The 19,836-nt window shown below is 39.1% G+C and overlaps 2 protein-coding genes across 3 annotated transcripts in view; one reads left to right on the plus strand and one right to left on the minus strand.

Moving 5' to 3' along the window:
* The first annotated feature begins 1,384 nt into the window (after nucleotides 1-1,384).
* On the plus strand, nucleotides 1,385-3,386 carry LOC148851418 (bifunctional phosphatase IMPL2, chloroplastic-like). Its single transcript, XM_088945681.1, has 7 exons — nucleotides 1,385-1,408; nucleotides 1,537-1,596; nucleotides 2,011-2,135; nucleotides 2,293-2,359; nucleotides 2,519-2,608; nucleotides 3,035-3,146; nucleotides 3,268-3,386. The coding sequence occupies exons 1-7, from the start codon at nucleotides 1,385-1,387 to the stop codon at nucleotides 3,336-3,338; spliced, it is 549 nt and encodes a 182-aa protein (XP_088801807.1). The 3' UTR covers nucleotides 3,339-3,386.
* A 5,361-nt stretch (nucleotides 3,387-8,747) lies between these two features.
* Nucleotides 8,748-19,836, minus strand: part of ATH13 (ABC2 homolog 13) — a 44,299-nt gene continuing 33,210 nt past the window's right edge. The window contains exons 12-21 of one of the 2 annotated variants that reach the window (XM_088944060.1): nucleotides 19,612-19,700; nucleotides 19,366-19,490; nucleotides 18,768-18,848; nucleotides 18,622-18,682; nucleotides 18,459-18,513; nucleotides 18,203-18,301; nucleotides 17,996-18,085; nucleotides 16,332-16,391; nucleotides 16,099-16,222; nucleotides 8,748-9,266 (exon numbers count right to left, since the gene is read on the minus strand). In XM_088944060.1, the coding sequence (XP_088800186.1) occupies nucleotides 16,106-16,222; nucleotides 16,332-16,391; nucleotides 17,996-18,085; nucleotides 18,203-18,301; nucleotides 18,459-18,513; nucleotides 18,622-18,682; nucleotides 18,768-18,848; nucleotides 19,366-19,490; nucleotides 19,612-19,700 (777 nt within the window). In that variant the 3' untranslated portion in view covers nucleotides 8,748-9,266; nucleotides 16,099-16,105. Of the gene's footprint in view, nucleotides 9,274-16,098; nucleotides 16,223-16,331; nucleotides 16,392-17,995; nucleotides 18,086-18,202; nucleotides 18,302-18,458; nucleotides 18,514-18,621; nucleotides 18,683-18,767; nucleotides 18,849-19,365; nucleotides 19,491-19,611; nucleotides 19,701-19,836 lie in introns of both variants that reach the window. The other variant, XM_088944059.1, reaches the window with a different exon arrangement.

The raw sequence follows: 19,836 nt of genomic DNA on the forward strand, positions 1-19,836 counted from the left end.
TATTGTTGTTATCAGATTTATACTGCTCACCAGCCACCAGTTTTTAAAGTCATCTTCATTCACCCTGTGTAGAACCTCTATCCCTATGTGCCGATCCTTTACAACAAAATGTGAATGATGAAATTCAAAATAGATGTTGTTGTCATTAGTAAACTGACTGATAGATGACAAGTTTTTAGTAATATGAGGAACACAGAGAATATTATAAAGAACAATAAGCCTATTTATGGTGGGAATGATGGAGGAACCAATATGAGAAATAGACAAACCTTCACCATTTCCAACTTCTGATCAGTGCCTAAGTATTCAAAGTGAATGTTCATATTATGCAAATCAGCAGGAGGTGATTCATTGCCCCTGAAGCAAGATGCCAACTGTTGTTAAGAGGTTGAGATTGAGAAGAAAAACATGATATGCTGATCTCTGTTGTGATTGAGGTGGAGACTGTTCATAATTCCCGTCAAACCTGAAGTGACACTTAAGCAGAGTGTCCGTTTCTCTTTCAAATTTGGTAGAGTGGATAGGTTTCGTTCTTAGAGTTGTTGTTCTACATCCTATCTCCTCTGCTTTTGGATGTTTTGTGTTGGTAATCTAATACAGTTTGTTTGTGGTAGCAACATTTGCAGAGAAAAGAGATGTGTCCAGAGAGGACTTAGGGTGTTCAAGTCTGAATTCATGATTAAGAGGCATACCTTGAACATCATCAGAAGATACTTGATCTAGACGTGTGGTAACGGAAGTCATGAATGACTCATATTTGGGTCCAAGCCCTGACAAAAGAGAGAGAGAGCATAAAATCTGCCTGAGCCAATGGTTGGCCAGCTACTGCTAAATTATCTGCTATACCTTTGATTTTACACAGATAGTCCACCATAGTAAGAATTCCCTTGATTGTTCTCAATTCAAAATGTAACTGCATGATTATCACTGAAGACTTTGATGAATATAAATTATCCAGATTTTGCCAATAACCTGAACAAGCACAGTTTCTGTGAGTAAAGCTTGAAGCCAACTCATCAAGAGTTGGTCTTGTATCATCCAATTTGCATATTCTGGGTTCATCTCTGCTGTAGCATCTGTTTCAGTAGTAAGAGTTGCATCTTGAGTGAATAAAAATTTTGGAGGACACTTCTGTGTGCCATCTACATAGCCCAAGAGTTTGTGACTTCGAAGAACAGGAAGCCATTGAGACTTCCATACCAGATGGGTTGTACCATCAAGCTTGATTGAAATTAATTGTGAAATGTTTACAGAAGGTAGGGCAGATACAGTAGAATTGGTTAAAAAGGTTGTTGCAGATGTTGCCATGAATGATGGAGTATGACGCAAGTCTGATTACTCTGATACCATAATTGAATCAGAGAACAAAAAAACAAATGCGAGAATGACTCACTCCACGTTGAACAGAGTGAGATGGTTCTATATTAATAATATATTTTGTTTACAGTTACATAACTTAATACAACTGCTGTGCAAGACTTGTAGTTATCTAGATAAGGACTAACTGCTAACTGAATACTTGCTGAGTACGTGTAGATCTCTGTTATCTCTGGCACCGTTAAGAAGGTTGAGACACGGAAACCAGGTGCTAGTGGGGTAGTAGGAGTAATATTACTGTACAAATAATGGCTGCATTTCTGAGGCACCAAGCATCTGACTTGTAGATAATTAAGCTTCAGTACGGAAGCAGAAATTTAGAACATTATTAAGTAATGATAATTTAGTGCCAGTGGGGAAGCTGAACTCCTTTTTATCATTCCGTCTCCTTCTGTTCTGTCTGGGGATCTTAGAGAAACGCTCATTTTTGTGGTGTTTCTTATTTTGATGCCATGTATATGTTATCAGAAATCCATCTGGGACCAATGTATATTCTTTATGCAGCCTTTTGAGTAGTTGTATCGTCAACTAAAACTTGTAGCTGTATCAAGTGATGCACAAATTCCATTGTTGGTTTCTTGTATGGCCTGAGTATTTGGACATGGTCTAATTCCAACAATTATTTATTTTCAGATCGTTGGCATTATTGATCAGCCTGTTTTAAGAGAAAGGTGGATTGGGGTAAGTAGGAGGAGAACTACACTGAATGGACAAGAAACATTAACACGTGCCTGCGCAAATCTTTCCCAAGCCTATTTGTATGTTTTCTTCTCTGCCCTTCCTGTATCATAGAAAAAGTTGTAGACTAGAAAATAAACCTATGATATGATTTTTTGCATGTAAACTATTTTCTGAGTTAAATACAAAGTCCCAGGACGGTAGGGTGTTCATCTCTGTCCTCGTTTTGCTTTTCAGGTATACGACAAGTCCTCATCTGTTCAGTGGAGATGCTGAAGAGGCATTTGCTCGTGTTAGAAGCAAGGTTAGTCTCTATTAGTTTGAATTAGATCATCCATTCACAGTGATTACCGTGGTAATGCAGTTGCTATCCTGAATGTTATAATTTTTTGAATTCTGACAACCTTAAATGTGCCTAGTTATACTGATGATTTTTCCATGTATCATTTATAATGGTGTAAAGGTGAAAGTTCCGCTGTATGGCTGTGACTGTTATGCCTATGCTCTCTTGGCATCTGGTTTTGTGGATCTTGTTGTTGAGTCTGGTCTCAAGGTAAGATGTTTGCCTTACTATCTCTGTTACTTGTATTAAACAAGAAAGTACTCTCCTGGGTGTGCTTGCTTGCAGAGCTAGCTCTTTTTCTGTTAATTATATGGCTCTACTGTGATTCTGAGTCTATGACTGGTTGAGGAGTAAGGCATGGATTGTCACATGAAATGGTCAAAACTTTGGGGCCACATTTTGTGGCCATGGGCCCTGGGGCTTACCAGAAAAGAGTGGAAACTGGTGCTGCAATCCAGGTTTTATGGAAAAGACCTTTGGGGGTTCCACTGGTTGGTCTTCATGCTACCTTTAAATTGGATGATCCTGCAGTACACAATGCCTATTAGTTTTGATTGTTCATTGGCCGTTCATCATGGAAGATATACTTCTGAGTCCAGTAGATCATACTGAGATTGTAAATATTTGCTTTTTCAGCCGTATGATTTCCTTTCACTGGTTCCCGTCATCGAAGGTGCTGTTGGAGTAATAACTGATTGGAAAGGACATCAGCTTTATTGGGAGGCCTTTTCTCATTCACGTGCAACAAGTATTGCTGTCTAATTTCTTTTCTAATTTCCGAATCACTTTATGCACATGCAACATGCATGCCTTATACAAGCTCCAACATGTAAGTTTGCTTTGGCCTTCTGCTCTCGTTTTTCTCTTAGGTTTTAACGTAGTGGCAGCAGGAGATGAAAAGATTCACCAACAGGCTTTAGATTCATTGCAGTGGAAGTAAAGTTGGGCACTATTCAAGACGAAATGGTATGTACTATGTAAGTGGAAACTAGGGATTGACTTTATTGGGTTTTAATATTATTGTGAGAGGTAATATGAATCTGAAGCTAAAGGCAATAGAAATCCTCTTACAAACTACATGTTCCCTCAAGGTTGGAAATTTATGATGTAGAAACAATATAGCTGATTAGAAGGAATTAATGATTTTCCATTCTGTGAAGCTTAAGTATCTGTATAATTGATTTGACACTGCTTGTTTTATTCTGAAAATGTCGGATAATATTAGAAAAATTATCTTAGGAAAGGTTCAAAAGTATTTGAAATGCAAAGAGTATCAGAAGGATGGATTTAAGAAACATATTGGGCTATGCTTTGGATATGCATAGATACACTGGAAAAATTAAGATATGCATGGATACACCAAGGAAACTCAAATATAAAAAAAGTATAGTAATGAAATTGAACCTAAGTTTTGAATAACTATAAATAACATATGTTTCAATAGATAATGTGAAGTGTGTACTACTAGAATGCATCAAGGAGACATTGGGAAATAGAAGAATTAAAAATATGGTTTAAATCAAGAATAACTATTAATTTCAACAATCATTTAATTATTTTATTTTTTATTTTTGGTTAATATTATATTAATAAGAAAAAGGTTGACAGAAATAGTTCAGAAAGTTAAAAAATTAAGGTACATGTCATTTTGACAAGTTGTGAAAGTTTAGCTCAGTAGAAGGATCTTCCTCTTTCATTTGGGTAATTTGAGTGTTAGCTAATAGGATAGTTCAAATTTGAAGTAGGCAGGTGTACATTGGTTTGTAACAATTGAGTAAGGGTTGGTGCTAGATAAGTATTGTTTGTGATGGTTAAGACGTTAAGTATGGTTTGTAATAGTTGAGAAGGGTTGGTACTAGGTAAGTATCAATTTGTAATTGATGAGATGGGAATTGTGCCACTTGAGTATTGTTTGTGATGGTTAAGGGTGTGTAACCATTTATATCAATTTAGTTTTAGTTGTAATAGTTGAATATAGGTTAGTATGGTTTGTATCAATTGAGTATCGGTTTGTAATGGTTGAGTATTGGTTGGTAATGTTTTGTAACAGTTAAGTATCGGTTTGTAATCGTTGTAGCTGTTGATTTGTAACAGTTGTATTGATACAGACTGATACTCCTACCTTTGTTACTTTGTATTTTAAGTTTTTAACAACTGAGAGTGAGAGGGATCAGAGGCATCTTCTCAAACTTTGAGAATTCCCAAACTTCATCTTGATTGGTATACCCATGGGTCTTTGTGATCTCGGATGTGGACATAATAACATGATTCCCCGAGCTATAGTGCCGGAGCATTGCTCACAGAGGACTCAGCGATCAAAAGAACGCCGAAGAAGAACAAAATAGTTTAATCATCTAATAATTCTTTATTCACACATTCTGTGATATTTATAAGGCTGAGAGCCGTTATTGGATGATTAAACTATTTTGTTCTTTATTCACACAATTCACCGAACCACCACCGATAAAGGATGAGACAGAAAACTTGTAGGCACATACTACCCAATGTGGGCACCATAAACATGTTTGATTTGAATCTAGGCAAAACCAATGTAGAATGAATTAGAGGGTCCTCATCATAACCCCCAAAATCATTGAAAACATTTGAAACTGAAGAACAGATGGGCGGGTTTTCTCTGATGTCATCAGAAGGCACTTCCTTCAAAAGAGTGAGGGCCAACTCTAAGAATTGGCGTAGGTGACCAAGAGTTTTTGGGTTCCTCAAGACGTTGTGGACAAATATGCCTTTACTTATCTCAATAGCTGGTCCTACTTGCCCACCTCTTTGCAAGTTGCTGGTTGCTTGGTTGCAAGGAACCACATCCCTAAGGAAAATATCCATCTAAACTCCCAAAAAATAAAAGAGACTTGAATTACTTTCTTTGGTGAGGGCGTAGCTGAGGCAGGGACAGTTACACGACAATGACAAATCTCTTCTTCGTAGCAACAGGATGAGCATTAATTAATCCAACTCCAAACTACTTGATCATACTCACAACAACAACATCCACCAAGATATAGGATGCTAGAATGGACAAGGTGAACAATGACTACGTTAATGGCGCTTCGATTCTCACCATTACCTATCATTTCACCCTTTCATTGTTGACCTGTGTCTAGAGGTCCTGTTGGAACCAAAACCCAAATCATTGAGTCTGCCTTAGCCATTTTGATATCACTGTGGTGGGAGCAAGCATACGTCCAATGTGATGTCTGTTGTTGAAAGTTCCTTGACCACCGGGCTTAACTCCAACAATGAACCGGAACTCATGGCTGTCACTAGGGAGCAAAGGTGCATTCATCATCACTGGTCTGTCACTAAGCAATCTCCTTACCTTGCATCTAATAAGGTTTGCTTGAATTGTATTGGAAATGATAATTCGGGTCATGAGTGCGACCGAAGGATGTTGAGGAATGCTATACAAAGGAGGGTCCCACCCACTGAAATGGAAGGGGAATAGAACAAGGATATGTAAAACTAAAGAGTGAGGAGAGGTGGGTTTCAGGCGGCATGGTAAAATGGGTCGGGTTATGGTTGTTGCCAACGAAAATGATGACCAGAGGTTGAGCAATTGAGACAGCCCTTTGCTGGGTATGGACGGGCTCGGTTTAAGGGAGAGTGAGAGAGGAGAGAACAGGGGCCAGGGGGTCGAACTACATGGATAGCCGTGGATGGGGTGACGAATTGACTAGGGTTGGGATGCTGGTAGATATTGGCTGGGGGTATAATCTTCACACTGCCCTTTTGAACCACCTTCCTATTCTGCCACCTAACTTCGTTGAGCTTGGTGCTAGGGTTGAAGCCTCAACTTTTGTTGACGATCCTAGTGTCGTTATTGTTTTCCAACGCTCTCAGTCGGCTTCGATTCTCCATCTTATCCTGAATGAGTGTTGATGGAAGGAGCTCGGTTACTACGCTCTTATAGAGAACTGACCATTGTGTCAAGCTTGTCTAAAATCATCGTCAGCTTGGCCAGAATTCCTTCCTGAATCCTCTGATTTCTTTCAAGAATACTGAGACGGTTTTCAAGCTTTGTCATCCACACATCCATGGATTTGGATGGCTCTGATACCAAACAATGAGCCTATTGCGTGTATAAACAATTGTATACATCAAATACATATAAAATAAAAATTTAAGATTTTTTTTTAAATATTATCTATTTTATTAATTTACTTTAATTTTTTTAAAAAATGTACCTCTCATGGTTTGGCCTGGTCCATAGCCCAGTCTGACCCAAGGCTTGGCCCATGGACCAGCCTGGCTCATGGCACGACACGGGTCATGAGCTATGCGGACCGACTCTCAAAGTATCCTAAGGGAAAAAAACACGACCTGACTCAGCCCGTCAAAAGCACAGGCCATGCCTTGCCACGGTGCCAGCCCGATTTACACCTCTAATGGAAATCATAATCCTCCAGCCATGGTCGACAAAAAAGCTACGTAGCACTGCCGCGTGATCTATAATTTCTCTTGTTTTTCTTCTAATTTTTCCACTGCACCAATTCACTGTAGATTTTGCTGCAGACCCAATAGAAGGGCACTCTCTATCTCTTCTTTGCACGGTTGGTGGCCTTCTCTCGTGTGATAATTAACCCGCACCACAAAACATTCCATTATGCTTCTCTTTTTTTTGCTATTCCTGTTTCTGTTTAAATTAAAAATGTCGATAAACCAACCAGAAACAGTGTGACGGCGATTCTAAAAGAAGAGAGCTGACATCTTTTGGGGTTAAAATGAGAGATCATGATGGTTTGCTTATGGGAGTCAAGCATGGGCTGAGTTCTGCAGTTTCTCCACAGCAGGCTGAAATTTTAGCGCTTATTGTTATTATTATTATTTTTTTTCTGGTAAAAAAACGGTTCCATTCAACCAACCAGAAGCAACGACATACAAAGAGAACAATGAACACAAAGAAACTACAGGACCAAGCAACTGAGAAACATAACACAGCATACGGTCCCCTTCAACACTTGCATTCTTAATGTTTTGGCCTTTTAGGAATTTTAAACACTATAACTCGAAAATAACATTAAATTTCTTTAACATTTGCATCCCAGATCTTATTGCATTCTCATCAATCTGCTTACTGGGTTCAATCTTCAATCTCATTTTGCTCACTCACTTGATTTTCATCTGATTATCCATGTTAATGTGGCTGCTTTGTTTGAAAAGCCTAGTGACAGGTGGGTTATGATTTGGGGAAGGGGAACTGGGGAAGGAGAGGGTTAAGTCTGACGAAGGAAACGGGAGATAGGTTGTGAAGTTTCAAAAAATATGAAAAGGTTTAACACGTGATGCTTATAGTGTCCATTGGTTATCACAGGCGGTGGCCTTTCATTGAATCTACTGCTATTAGATTAAAGCAGATCCGGACTCCTCTCTCCTGTCTCACCTCCACTCCCCTGCCTCCTGCCTCCCCATCAAATATTTGCATTCACAAATCACTAACCTTTTTCCTAGATAGTGATTTTTCCAGAAAACCATTTATTTTCTTAACTCTGTTCTCCCTCCAGTTAGATTTTGTTTTGTTTTTTTATTTTGACAGAAGGAACTATTCGTTAAAGTTGAAACATTAGGTACTTCAGTCTGTTTACAAATCTGTCAAAGCAAGCTGCATAAGAAAATAGTTGTTTTTTATACACACCGGGAATAGAAAAAAAGGAGAAATTGTTTTAGGTTGTGTTTGGTTTGATAGCCTTGGGGAAACAGAAAGTTCTATCAAACCAAACATAGCCTTGGGGAAACGTCACCAAATAGTACCTGGAGGTCCTGGACTCAAAACAGTTTATTTAGACATGCTAATGCAAGGCCATTCAAAATAGGCTAGGGTAGTGATTATTCAGGAAAAAGAAATCATGCCAATGAATCTGTTCTTTTTGACTGATTTTTTTTTTTTTTTTGTCTAAACAAATATCAATTAAACAAAGTGTTCATATTTTTTCTCCAAGAAAAAGCAACATTAAGGATATGAGAACATATGGCCAACTACTCTAGCAGGTATGATACTCAAAAAAGTCAAGGCAATTCCGCCCACTATAATTGTAAATGGTCAAACAGATGACAAAAGGCTCAGATTCCATGGCATTTTACCTCATGTTTCTAGAAACGTCTTTACCCTTCGAGCAATCAAACCCTTGACTCTTAATTTTGAATTTCTGACCAGAAGACTGTAAACCTCAAATTTTTGTTGCGCTTTCTCTCTTTAAATGGTATCTTGTTACAGTCGTTCTCAAATCCGACAGTGGGAAAGAACCATGTGATTCAAGATGATCTTTATACGTTCAGGCCTGAAAATTGATGGACCATGGAGAAAACTCTAGATAGACAACTGTTATCAAAAGAGATCTTTCGTTCATAAATTATTTGACATTTCATTATGAACCACAGAAAACATATACAAAAGGTTATTAATATGATACACCAGAAGTTGTTCACAATTTACACTTGTAGACACTTGTGGACATTCTTGCTCAAAGCAAGGATGATGATTTTGGGTTGCCAACTTAGGAGGCTCTTAAAAACAGTGAATCTACATTTAGGCTCAAAGCTCTCATGAATTGAGTAAGATTATTGCTGATATATCATGACACCTATTTTTTTCTGCAAATGTTCCGTTACAAAAAGTCCAACTCTTGGACGCGAAATGTCGTATAATAAAAACCTTTTAATGAGGGGATCAGAACTGTTCTGCAAGGACTCAATGCCAACTGTGATAACCTTCTTTTCTTTGCATCATAGGAAAACATGAATGTTGGCAAGTTTGAGTTCATATTCACAGAGAAAACCACTCTTCACAGTTCTTCGGCCTGTTTGCTTCTAAAAATTGTTGGAGATTGCTTTACAACCAAAAAGCTTAGGGCTGAACCTGCACTCTAAATATGCCATGAGTCAATAAGGTGGTTGGCAAAAAGCATTTCATTTGTGCAAATAATGTTTTAAGGTTCAAATAGTTCTAATTCATTTAGATAAAAAGGTGGCAAAGATGGGCATAAGGCTGCGCTTGGTTCCAATGCAAATGCAAATATGTACACTACATATTTACCCATTTTTCGGTTCATGGATGCAAACACGGTTCACATTTTAAACCGTTTTTGCATTCATCTTGTTTGTTTGAAATCGGTACAAAAGTGTAGGCCCATCATTAAAAGCTCCAACTATCTTATGCTCCAATGCATTTACTTTGGTCAAAAAGTTAATTATCAAAAAAACACAAAATTGTATCCAAAAAATAGGTACAGTAATGCTCTCTTCTCAGAGTACAAAACTGTCAGAAAATACATTTTTACTCTGATAATCTTTACTTTTTTACATTTCAAACAAATGCTCACAAACGCGAATCGGAGTACATAAATACCCGGGTTCGGCATTTGTATCACAAACAAACGAAGCCTAAATTACTGTGAATCAATACAAAGCATAAAGTTGATCGGTACAAAACACTTGATACTCCCCTCAATACCAACACGAGTTTCCTTTCCCAATTGAACACAACAAAGGAAACAAAGAAATGTCTACTTATTATCATCAAGGGTTAATAGATGTACAGTCAGGTTAGGTTGCTAAGTTGGTAAGGCCAATGAGGAGTTTGTACTCTCTCTCTCTCTCTCTATGTATATTGTTAAAGTTTGACCTGCCCTAGAATTTTGTCTTGTTCGTTGACTGTAAAGTAAAATAAAGTAAAGTAGGAGAAGAAAGAAGAAGAGAGAAAGATGAGGAAAGAGAGAAAGGCTGGTTCGAATTAGACAAAGATTATTCTCCCTAGATTCGGCCAGACCTGTTATCATAGTATTAACTAAAATGGAAAAGACTTAAGTGCCCTTCTTTAAGTAAGAAGCATTCGAACTAACATAACAGTACACATCAACCTTCTCAACAAGTACAAAGACCGAAATACCCCTTCACTAATACCACTAACACTCCCCCTCAAGCTGGTGAGTATATATCATATAATCCCAGCTTGTTACATATGATGTCCACTCTCCCCCGACTCAAACCTTTTGTAAACAAGTCTGCCCACTGGTTTCCTGTACTAACATATGCAGTTTCTATCACCCCATTCAGCACCTTCTCTCTCACAAAATGACAGTCAACTTCGATGTGCTTGGTTCTTTCATGAAACACTGGATTGGAAGAGATATGAACTGCTGCCTGATTGTTACAATAGAGCTTCATTGGATTACTGATGTCATATCCTATCTCCTGTAGAAGGTTCCTCAGCCACACTAATTCACAAGCAGTATGTGCCATGGCCCTATATTCTGCTTCTGCACTGCTTCTTGCCACAACTGTTTGCTTCTTACTTTTCCACGTTACCAGGTTACCCCCCAGAAAGGTGCAATAGCCTGTGGTGGATCGTCTGTCAGACATAGAACCTGCCCAATCAGCATCGGTGTATCCTTCTACTACCAGTTTTCCACCATTCCTGTACAGCAAACCACGACTAGGAGCTCCTTTCAGATACCTCACAATCCTTAGCACTGCATTCCAATGTGGGACCAAAGGTTTCTGCATGAACTGACTCACCACACTAACCGCAAATGAAATATCTGGCCGAGTAATGGTTAGATAGTTTAGTTTGCCTACAAGCCGTCGATATCTGTCAGGGTCTTCAAATACTTCACCTATATCACTGCTCAGCCTCGTATTTGTTTCCATAGGTGTGTCAGCCGGTTTAGTACCCAACAACCATGTTTCTTCCAATAAATCGAGCACATATTTCCTCTGACACAAATTAATGCCATGCTTAGATCTTGCTACCTCTATGCCCAAAAAGTATTTCAACTTGCTAAGGTCCTTTGTCTAAAAGTGTTCCTATAGGAATGCCTTCAATCTGTCAATGCCCATTTTGTCATTCCCAGTCACAACAATATCATCCACATACACCACCAATATTATTTTGCCTGCTGAAGAGTCAAAACTGAAGACAGAATGATCGACTTGGCACTGTTTCATACCAAACTTCTTGACCACCTCACTGAACCTACCAAACCATGCTCGAGGGGACTGTTTAAGTCCATAAATAGCCTTCTTAAGTCTGCATACCTTACGATCCTCCCCCTGAGCAACAAACCCTGGTGGTTGCTCCATGTAGACCTCCTCGAGCAAATCACCATGCAAAAAGGAATTTTTGATATCTAGCTGATGGAGAGGCCAATCATACATAGCTGCAAGAGAGATGACGACACGAACTGATCCTATCTTAGCAACTGGGGAGACTGTTTCTATGTAGTCAATGCCATAGGTTTGGGAGTACCCTTTGGCAACCATCCGCGCTCAACCGATAGCCTGCTTCCCAGGAGGAAGAGCGTTGAGATCCCAAGTGTGATTATGATGCAGAGCAGAGAGCTCTTCTTCCATAGCACGACACCACTCTGGAGAGGTAAGGGCTTCCTAGACATCCTTAGGAACAACCACGGAGGATAACAAAGAGATGAACTGGCGATGGGAGGCGGTGAGGTGGGTAAGTGAAACTAAATTGGAAATAGGGTGAAGGGTGCAAGTACGTTTACCTTTCCGGAAGGCAATAGGGAGATCTAAGTCGGAGGCTGGTGTTGGAGCCGGAGCTGGATCTGTCGACGGTGATGAAGTTAGAGGAGTTGCAGCTGGTACACGCGGGCGATGTGTATACATGTGACGGATGGGTGGACGGTCAACCGACGGTGGCACCGGAGGCAAGGACGTAGGCATGACTGGAACCAGAGGAGGTGGATCAGCCACGGGAAGAGGAAGAGGAGGTGGTGATGAGGAGGAAATAGCAACACCGGACCCGATGAAGAATGGAGTAGACTCGAAGAATGTAACATCAGCACATACCAAGGAACGACGAGAACTGGGATGATAACACTTGTACCCTTTCTGAGTTCGAGAATAGCCAAGGAAGATACATTTCGGGGAACGTGCATCTAACTTGTCAGTCCCGGGACCCAGATTATGAACGAAGCAGACACACCCAAATACCCGAGGAGGAAGCGGAAACGGAGACATGTTGGGGAATAAGACACTAAAAGGAGAACGACCATCAAGGATAGACGTGGGCATCCGATTAATTAAGAAACAAAAGGTGAGCATTGCATCGCTCCAAAAGGTTTTGGGAACATTCATGTAGTGTATGAGGGAGCGTGCCATTTCTACAAGATGACGGTTCTTTCTCTCAGCCACCCCATTTTGTTGCGGAGTGTAAGTACATGAAGTTTGGTGTATAATGCCATGGTGGTCCAAGTATTCTTGAAAAGATGAAGACAAGTATTCACGTCCATTATCAGAACGGAAAATTTTGATATGAACGCCAAATTGATTGCGGATCTCAGCATAAAATTTCTGGAAGATGGCAAATAATTCACTTCTTTCTTTCATTAAATAGAGCCACATCATTCTTGAACAGTCATCAACAAAAATAACAAAATATCGGTATCCATTATATGACATCACTTTATAAGGACCCCAAACATCTGAATGAATTAAAGAAAAAAGACTCGACACATGATTATCGACCCTAGAACGAAAGGGAACACGATGGTGTTTCCCAAATTGACACGACTCACAATCTAAAACAGAAAGTTGACTCAATGAAGGGACTAAGGACTGCAACACTTTCAACGAAGGGTGACCAAATCTACAATGCCACTGGAGAGGAGAAATGGATGACTGAAGGGCCGTCGACGTTCGTCCACCACCATCAAGATAATACAGTCCACCGGCTTCATGCCCTCCACTAATCTTCATCCCCGTCTTGAGATCCTGAAAAACACACATAGAAGGGTAAAATGTGATGGAGCACTTAAGGGACTTGGTCAGCTTACTAACAGACATAAGATTAAATGGAAACTTAGGTACATATAAAACAGAGGATAGGGATACAGGGTCTAGGTCAACATTACCAACACCACAAATAGATGATGTGGAGCCATTAGCAAGGGTAACAGATTGTGATGTTGAGCAATGAGTGAGGGATGAAAACACACCTAGAGTTCCCGTCATGTGATCGGAGGCTCCAGAATCAATAATCCAGGGGTTGGGTGTGGATGCCAAACAAGCCATACTTGAGTGTGCAAAGGAAGCTGTGGTCTGCTGCGACTTGGATTGAACAAACCTCTCATACTCATCCCGATGAACACTCACCATCTCCTTGCCTGGGCCATCTAAGGGAGTAGAAGGCAACGGGTTAGCTGACCGGTTCCCCTGTCTAGAGCTGAAACTGGTGTCACTAGTCATGAGTACACTTCCGTGGACCCGAGCCACGTCTTCTACCACGAGCTCCCCCTGAATCTCTGCCTCCAGTACGACCACCACCACGGGTATGTGTAGATCCACCACTACCACTTCTGCCAGGCTGGGTTCCTCGAGCCCCACTTCTGCCACCTCGACCTCTCGACACTGCAAATGCTGATTTATCGGAGACATTAGAATCCATAGATCCAATGGAAGCCCTCCGAAGACGGGCAAACACCTCCTCTAAAGATGGAAGAGCAGATCCCCCTAGTATCTGAGCTCGTACTGGTTCATACTCAGGCTTCAGCCCCACCAGAAACCGTGTCACATCAAGCTGCTCTCGCTGTTGCTGTTGAACTTTGACATCAGAAGTGAGAGGATGATAGACATTTAACTCATTACGGATATTCCTCACACTGGCATAGTACTCCTCAAGGCTCTGACTTCCCTGTTGTAGATTGAAGTATTCTTGATACAGTTGATATACCCTAGTGGTATTATCCTGACCTGAATACAGTTTCTTAGCATGATCCCACACCTCTTTGGCTGTGTCAAGAAACATGAAGTTCACATTGATTTTGGGTTCCATACTGTTCCACAACCATGTAATGATCTGTGCATCTTCCTGTTCCCAGTCTTCATACTCTTGAGAATTAGCATGGGGTTTCTCCTCTCTTATATACTTCACTTTCTTCTTTGCCTTCAGAAAAACCTCTACAGACTTGGCCCAAGGAACATAATTCTCTCCATTCAGTTTAATGGAGGTCATTTGGACATTCAGGTAGTCAGTAGAGATCATGACACTAGGTTTACTATCACTGTTATCTGCCATTGCCGAACTCCTTATCACTAAATTCTGAGCACTACACACTGCACACTGCACACTACACACAGACACTTAACCGAAATTTGCACACTGATTTCAACAATAATAAATGCTGAGACCTGCAACACCACAAACCCTATTCACTGAAATCTGCACACTGGTTTTAGTAGTATTAAATGCTGAAAACCACAGTTGTAACACCACAAACCCTAATCCACAGTTATAGGGAGTTTCACCATTAAGTAGACACTATTGCCCTTTGATTCACACACAAACCAGAATAAACCCTAGCATAAACCCTAGCATACTGCAATCTGAAAACTCATCATGCGAACTGTACTACACCTCTCATGTATTCCATAACAGATAATAAAAAACTTTACCTCATTGCCTGAAGGCCAACCACACGAAGGGCTGAGACACCACTGCACCACACATACCAGCCCTAACTAGGGCTTAGAAACCACAGCAACCAATCACCAACGACACAATCGGAGGCATAGGAACCTCCTAGGGAAGAGGGCGATCACTCCTTTTAGCCCTTTTCCCAGTCTCCAACTCACAGCTGAGAAACCCAAGAGAAACCCTAATTCGAATGCGCAAAAGACAGAATTTTAGCAAGTCTGATTTGTTGAACCTCGCTCTGATACCATGTTAAAGTTTGACCTACCCTAGAATTCTGTCTTGTTCGTTGACTGTAAAGTAAAGTAAAGTAGGAGAAGAAAGAAGAAGAAGAGAGAAAGATGAGGAAAGAGAGAAAGGCTGGTTCGAATTAGAGAAAGATTATTCTCCCTAGATTTGGCCAGACCTGCTATTATATTATTAACTAAAATGGAAAAGACTTAAGTGCCCTTCCTTAAGTAAGAAGCACTTGAACTAACATAACAGTACACATCAACCTTCTCAACAAGTACAAAGACCGAAATACCCCTTCACTAACACCACTAACATATATATTAATTTTTTGATAGTTGAATGAATTTTTATTAGATGATAAAAGAATGATACAAGATATGACAAGCATCCCTCTGAATAGGATGTAAAAAGCCATCTCTCCCTTGCCTTGAATTATGGTACCATACATGTGGGTTCAACTCATTTTCACCCGTTAAATGATACCTAGCCTGGTAAAAAGCCACTACCAATGTTGATCCTAGCTATCTTGGGCCTTGGGAGGGGTGGACTAGATAATAGACCTGACATTTTTTTATCAATAAAAGTTGATTAATTAAAAGGATTACATCAGATGAAAAAAGAACACAACCTCTTTTATCTCTCCCCAGGAGCAGATATTGACCTGACATTTGGCATTCAAAAACCTTTTTCAGCCTGAGATTTTACCATCATATCAGGCAATGACCCCTATCCCTAGCCTGGTCACCTACCAAACAAAAGGAAAAGAAAAACAGATAATACATAGGGGGGCATGGTCCAACACAAGAATGCAGTTCAATGAATTGCTCATCCAATAAATTGCCAAAAAAAAAAAAAAATCCATGCACAAACATAATGATATATGACATTTCTGTGAAGTTATCTTATTTTAGTTGAACAATCAATTGTGGATGGGAAGGCATATGCTTCAGCAAACGAGGAATAAATTGTATCACGTAATTAGACTATGAAAGACCAAAACTACACTTCAACATAGGCATTCACTCACCAATGGTTCAGGCTGTGCCTGTTATCAGCTTCTCTTGTTGATCTAATTTTTTGACCTTGAGAATGCCAAGGAAAATTTGAATGCCAAAAAATGCACCAAGTACGTATCCTACCATAGCAGGAACCTATAAGAATGAAGGGCTTGTCAGAAGCATGAACAGAAACCATGTATATGATGGAAGGCACACATTCACATAATATGCAAGAAATACAGATTAACAAGGATGGGCTTACTCGAATTGAATTTAGATACAGTACTGTTGCCAGGTTTAGTAGACTTCCAGCAACCACTGCCTGTAACGTAAAAAAGAGATCCAGTCACATGGTAAAAGTATCTTGTTCCATAATAACAAATAAAATTCTGTCATCTTAAAGCTACAACAAGCTACGGCCCTAATTCTATGTCATGAACTAAAGTTGCATTAGTTTGAAAATAGCACATCCAATTCAAGACTACTATTGCCAACTTGTTCATGAACTAAAGCTGCAAGTTTACAAAAGCATATCAAATTTAAGATTTGGAAACTATTTACAAAAAAACTTTCTTTCTGGGTTCAAACTTTGTCAATAGAAAACACCTGATTTGATATATCTATTACAGGTTTAGGTGAAATAGTCAACAAATTAAAACACCTGAAGTAGCACAGACAGATGTTCCCAAAGAAGTGAGAGCGGAGTGGAAGCCACCTGCACTGAACAAATTAAAACTAAACTTTGATGGGAGTTCCTTTGGCAACCCGGGAAGGGCAGGTATAGGAGGTGTTATTAGAAATCATCTAGGTGAAGTTGTGGCACTCTTCTCAGGACCAATAGATATTGGTGACTCAATACAGGCTGAATCATTGGCTCTACTTCAAGGCTTAAAGATGGCTGAGCAGATTGGTACAACAGACTTAGAAATAGAAGGAGACTCACTGCTGGTCATTTCTTGGGCTAAAAACATTACATCAGCACCTTGGAAGCTCAAATTTATATACAGAGAAATTGACATAATTGCAAGGAAGTTCAACACTCAGTTTGGCTGGATCAAAACAACTGCAAATGGGTTGGCGGACACTCTAGCAAAACAGGGGGCAAATAGATCTACCTTGTACTGGGCAGAACTGTAAATGCTTTGTAGTGTTTGCAGATTGGGTTAATGCTTTCTGCAACCTTTATCTATTGTATTTCAATAATTCAATGTTATTAATAAAATCTTTTTGCTGATCAAAAAAAAAAAATAGTCAACAATACCATTCTTTTTCTTTTCTTGCTACGTATTATATTTGGATTGGCTAATGTCAACCCACGATGATAACTATCATTATTTTTGAAAATCTAGCATATTATCAGACTTTCAAAAAGTGTAAAAAAATGCTAAAGGTTAAGTCCCTATCCATGGGACTTGAACCCTGACACTTTTTGTTGTGATAATGATTATTTTATTATACAAAATGCACTAAAAATTAAAAATATTATTTAAATAATTAGGCATTCAATTATACTACATTGAAGACATTATCAATTAAGGTTATTTTTAATACTATTCTAGATTATGTATACCTTCATTAACCAACTCCCTACAGTCTAATGTGGTCAGCGACTCAGCAAAGGGTCCTGCTAGGTTCTTTGTTTGCCTATCCAATGGATTAACTAATGTTGGTTAAGCATTTTTGAATTGTTATAGAAATATTGTGAAATATTATAATAATTTTAAGAGATTCCTATTACTTATGTTTTAATGAAATATCAATAGTTTAAGATTTAATATTGAAATTTTCTGACAACAGTTCAATATCTTGGGAATTTCCATAATTTCATTTAATAAAATTCAAGAGATACACAGTCATGATTTTTTTTGACAAGTCACAGTTATGATTTTTTAGCACTGTATAAAGTAATAATTGCGCTACACTCACATTTCCCACTGTCTTTTGAACAGCTGCAACACGTTGGAAAGCCCTCTCAGACTCCAAAGTTCGAACACGAAGCTTCAGATTACCTTGTTCCTGAGAGATGCAAATGCAGTTAAGGAATTCAAGGTCTATGACAAGAAGAGAAACAGAACCCAGATTACTCAAAAACTCAAAATATAATGAAAATAATGGGGGAAGTTGAGTCACTACCAAGCGCTGAATGATTTCAGCAAGCTTCTCAACTCTGTCAGCCTGTCTAAATATGTTGGCAAATGCACGGGATTGTCGGTCCCATCTCTTTTTGAAGTCCTGAAATATTAATTGTCAATCACATGTTAGTCGTCATAGATATGGCACTAAACAGCATGGAATGGAAAACAGGATTCATGTAACTGACCCCTGTGAGTCATCAGATTATAATACTCTAGCTGACCATGGTAAAATCAATATAACTTAAGAAACTTGCCTTTATGATAACTTCAACTCCAGCTTCACGAAACCTCAGCAATTCCATGGCATAACTACAAGGTAAAGTGTGTCAGAGAGACAAAGATTACAGGTAGGAACTAATATTCAAGAGGTCCTATCAATAAATTATAAAGAATTTCAATAACTTCAGAAATACTCACGGTTTGGCAATTTCTGTAATGTCAAATCGAGGGTCAAGACCCTTCCCAATGCCATCCAATACTGCACCAACAACAGCTACCACTTAAGAAAATGTCGCAAATAGGTAATACAACTTTTAAGCGGTTAAGTTTCTTAGCCACTATACCTGAAAATGCTCTAACAACAAACGTGAAAGTGGCAGGAAAACGAAAAGGTTGATCTGCAGCAATTGCCAATAGATCCTCCCCTGCAAACAGAACATGACAATGTTGAGTCCAACTCATTCCACCTTCAACATTGAATGCATGGATATCTACTACCTGCTTAGCTGTATCTTTAACGTAACAGTAGAAAATTTGTGTAGTTAAACTTACTTAAAGATTCAGAAATATCTAGAAACTAAAGGTCAATTGGATATGTCCGGATTTTCATAACTACAATAGATAAGCTCATATATTCATGTCAAATGCTGAGACTAGACTCATGAGGATATTTAAAGCCAATAAAATTGGAGTGACAAAAAATTGCTTATGAACATATTGTACCCTCAACCTCCCCTTTCTTTGGCTCCTTGTTCTTGTTTAAATTCAAAAACAATCAAAAGTCAATGTAATCTTCATTCAAGTCTCGTAGGAAAAAGCCTAACTTCCCAACGTAAAAATTAAGTCTAACCTACCAAACACTAGTAAGTTAATGGATCAAATCAAATGGAAAGTCATTAAGGCCTTGATTCACATGCATAAAAGATATGACAAGTGCATTACCAATTGCAGCTAGCCGTTGCTTCTTTTTCTCTATCCTTTCCTCCTTAGTTAATGGTTTTTTAAAGCCAAGCTCTGTTTTAGCTATCTCTCTCTCTTTCCTTTGTGCTGCAAGGCGCTCCTCAAAGCTGTATGCAATTTTCAATTACATAGATCAGCAATAATATTTGTAACATGAGAACTAAACATTTAACAAATCTCTCTTTCTCTCTCTCTCTCTCTCTCTCTCTCTCTCTCTCTTGAAAGCACCTATTAAGAAAGAATTGCGCTGTCCTTCTAACAGCTGTCATATCTCCAGTAGGCACGAGAACACCCATCTGGATCATGGCCTGAAGCACCTGCAAAAAAGCAGTTTCTTTGAAAAGTAAGTCATAATTCACAATAGGGTACCACAAGGACCAGTAACTTGACATAACTGCAACATTCTTGCAATAGTCATTGCTCATTCAGTGTGAGCTGCTTTAGAAAACTTTG

The sequence above is a fragment of the Nelumbo lutea genome, chromosome 5, assembly GCF_056320005.1.
Source record: "Nelumbo lutea isolate HS-2025 chromosome 5, American lotus-T2T, whole genome shotgun sequence".
Lineage (NCBI taxonomy): Eukaryota > Viridiplantae > Streptophyta > Magnoliopsida > Proteales > Nelumbonaceae > Nelumbo > Nelumbo lutea.

What these genes read in the sequence shown, in the direction of transcription:
- LOC148851418 (XM_088945681.1), top strand. Translation starts at nt 1,385, where the DNA reads ATGACTCACTCCACGTTGAACAGA. An exon ending in AATCTTTCCCAAGCCTATTT is followed by an intron (nt 2,136 to 2,292) that starts GTATGTTTTCTT and finishes TTTGCTTTTCAG; the next exon opens with GTATACGACAAGTCCTCATC. An exon ending in TTGTTGAGTCTGGTCTCAAG is followed by an intron (nt 2,609 to 3,034) that starts GTAAGATGTTTG and finishes TTGCTTTTTCAG; the next exon opens with CCGTATGATTTCCTTTCACT.